Below are 3,166 nucleotides of genomic sequence, written 5' to 3' on the forward strand. Positions count from 1 at the left end.
TGTCTTATAGCTTTTTTGTTCTTCATTTCCTCCATTATTGCCACCTTTTATGCTTAGTTGATATTTGTAGTGACATGTTTTGATTCTCTTCACATTTCCTTTGGTGGATATTCTATAGGTACTATAATGATTCTGTATAACATCCTAAAGTTATAACAGTCTAATTGATACTAACAACTAATTGCATGCACTCTGTTCCCCCCAGTGCGCTCTGGCAATTTTCATAGTTCATGATTTTAGGGTGCTAGAAATGATTTTTGCTTTTGTTGGCAAACCGGAAGCTTTTTTTGCATTGGTATATCCATCTCATCACTAGTTTGAGCTATCTATAACATAACAGTTAGGAGATTATGTTTTGGAGTAAGAAAAACTTAGGTTCAAGTTCCACCTGTACCACTTCCTAAATATAGAACTTTGAACATGTTAACTATATTTCAGACCCTTTAAATCTCAATTGCCTCATAATTAATGGCTAACACATTAATTATGGGCATTGTATTGGGCACTCTTTTAAGCCCTTTGCCTTTGTTACCTCCTTTAAATCTCACAAAGCCTATGAGATAGGTTCTATTGTGATTCCTCTTTTACAGGTGTGGAACACTAAAGCCCTAATTAATTTGCCCAACATATCTGGTAAGTGGCAGGTCTAGAATTTGAATACAGGTATTCTGTCCTTGTTCCCATGATTCCAAACTGATTCCTTTATGAAATGGAGATAATTATAACTTCCTCAAGCATTGTTGTATGGTTGAATCATAAAATAGGCAGACATTGCTTAGCACATAGTCACTTAATAAATGGAATCAGTAAGAAGTAATAGTAATTTTTCCCTTTATTACACAGTTTTACTTCACTGCTTTAGATTATTAATAACATGATATTACTATCTTTCCATCTCTTTGCCATGGTGCTTCTGAAAATCACTGTCTTCTACAGTAGGTTTTAGGAGCAGATCAGAACAAATCTCATGTCCTGCAGACAAGGATAGAGGGCATGGTTTTTTATGCAGCCTTGGTATGAGGCACAAACTTGCATTTGCCCAGAGTGGGTGTTCTATGGCTCCTAATTCTGTCCCCACAAACGCAAGAATTTATCTGGGGCAAAGATAATTAAGTGATTTTATGATGGGGCATCTGCTTGCCTAATCAGAAGACTTATTATTATTTTTTTAATTTGTTGTAGCTATCTTAAAGAAATCCCAATGGTGATTCTGCTGAAATTTGTTTCAGAAGGAGACAATATCCCAGATGCATTAGGTCTTGTTGAGTATCTTAATGAATGGCTTCAGATAATCAAACCACGTGTAAGTTGTCCTACAGCTTAAACCTCTGATTTCGCGGGTTATATATTCATAAGCTTGCATTTTATATACTATATAAGTAGACCAAATAAGTAAACGTTTATGTTAAATGTAAACATACCTATACATAAAATTTAGTTTAGCTTAACTTTGGAAAAGAGGGCAGTTAATGAACCTATTGTCTACAGTTGTTTCATTAAGGCTGATTTTCCAAAAAAAGAAAATCTTAAGTACTTCATTGTATTCATTATTCATGTTGCATTTATACCAGACAGTTTCTTACAAGAATAAACAAGTTCTTTTTGGAATTCAGGATTTTATTTTGTTTTTAAGAAACAAAAGGTATTGCTATGTGAGCAATAGTAGCTGTTGAATATGCATATAGTTGAAATACTTCTCTCTGTTATGAAATAAGAGCATCACACCTAGGGAAATCAGTGAGCCTTAAGGCATTGCAGAAGTACCATAGGCTGCTTTATCTGGTAACTGGCTTTTTAGTTTGTGCTTTTGCCAAGAACAAATTGATATAAATCACACAGCATTGAATTAAAAAAAAAAAACTATTCCTTTCGAATTTGATTCGAATTTGATGGACTATATCCACGGCCTGTCTGGCATATCTTTATGATTTGGAACTTGAGGAAATTTATCTTAAGTTGACATAAAGACATAGAAATGTATTACTTTGTTTTTCCTTAAAATAAAACCCATCTAATAGCGTCAAACCAAAGGGAACAAAAAAACTAGAGGAGGGTTTTGTAATACTTACATGTTAAAAGTCAATTTGGTGGTAAAGTTGAAGGATTAAAATATTTTGTTCTTCATTTACAGGGTGATGATCCCACAGAATCTGCCTTACCATGGAAAATGCCAAGTTCTTGGAGATTACTCTTTGGCAGTGGTCTTCCCCCTGCGCTTTTTTGATCTGTTTTCAGTTTTGTACTTTATATCCCAAGACGCTTATTGCCAACACATCTGTTAAACAACTATATAAAAAGTTGTGTTATCTAATGTATTAGAAAATAAATCTTTACTTTTCACAGAAAATCTTAAGAAGATTAACAAAAGGTGGTTTTTGCCATGCTTTTCATCATATGCAACAAATGTAAATTTTGTACAATAAAATATTTCCTAACTAATTTTGTGAAATGTATCTTTTTATTTTCTTAACTCAGAGTTGTGTATTAATTTCTTATTTCTGCTGTAACAAATTACCACAAACTTAGTTGCTTAAAACAACACAAATTTATTACCTTATAATTCTGAAAGTCAGAAGTCCAAAAATAGGTCTCACTGTGTTAAATCAAAGTGTTAACAGTGTGGCGTTTCCTCTGGAGGCTCCAGGGGAGAATCTGTTTCCTACCCCTCTCTGCTTCTAGAAGCTACAACATTCTTTGGCTCATGGCCCCTTCCTCCCATCTTCAAAGGCAGCAGCATAGCATCTTGAAATCTCTCTCCCTCTTTCACTTATAAGGACCGTTGTGATTACATTGGGCCGAATGCAATAATCCAGAATAATTTCCCCATCTCAAAAGAAGTTTAGTATAAAAGAAATCAGAAATGTTTTCATTTTTTGAGTGCCTACTACATACCAGTCACTTTTTGCACATGATCTTAGATATCTGATGTTTGGCTATGTTATTTCCGTGCCTTGGCTTTTTCATCTGTAAAACAAGGACTTATTAAGGGGTAAACCCTACTCTATAGTACTCAGAAAATGATTTGTTATATATAAATCATTCTGGGTTCTATAGCCTGTTTCTGTTTTCCTTTTGGTTAAAATACTGGTGGGGGTTGGGTGGTGACATCAACCACATGGTGGAATAGGAAGTCCCACCCCTCATTCCCCACAGAGACACCAACTTA

The 3,166-nt window shown here is 34.5% G+C and overlaps 1 protein-coding gene across 1 annotated transcript in view; it reads left to right on the plus strand.

The window, feature by feature from the left end:
- PSMG2 (proteasome assembly chaperone 2) overlaps positions 1-1,175 on the plus strand; it is a 26,861-nt gene extending 25,686 nt beyond the window's left edge. The window contains exon 3 of the mRNA XM_019668222.1: positions 591-1,175. Within this exon, the coding sequence (XP_019523767.1) occupies positions 591-604 (14 nt within the window). The 3' untranslated portion in view covers positions 605-1,175. The remainder of the gene's footprint in view (positions 1-590) is intronic.
- The last annotated feature ends 1,991 nt before the right edge of the window (positions 1,176-3,166 follow it).

This window comes from Hipposideros armiger, unplaced genomic scaffold (assembly GCF_001890085.2).
Source record: "Hipposideros armiger isolate ML-2016 unplaced genomic scaffold, ASM189008v1 scaffold_522, whole genome shotgun sequence".
NCBI lineage: Eukaryota > Metazoa > Chordata > Mammalia > Chiroptera > Hipposideridae > Hipposideros > Hipposideros armiger.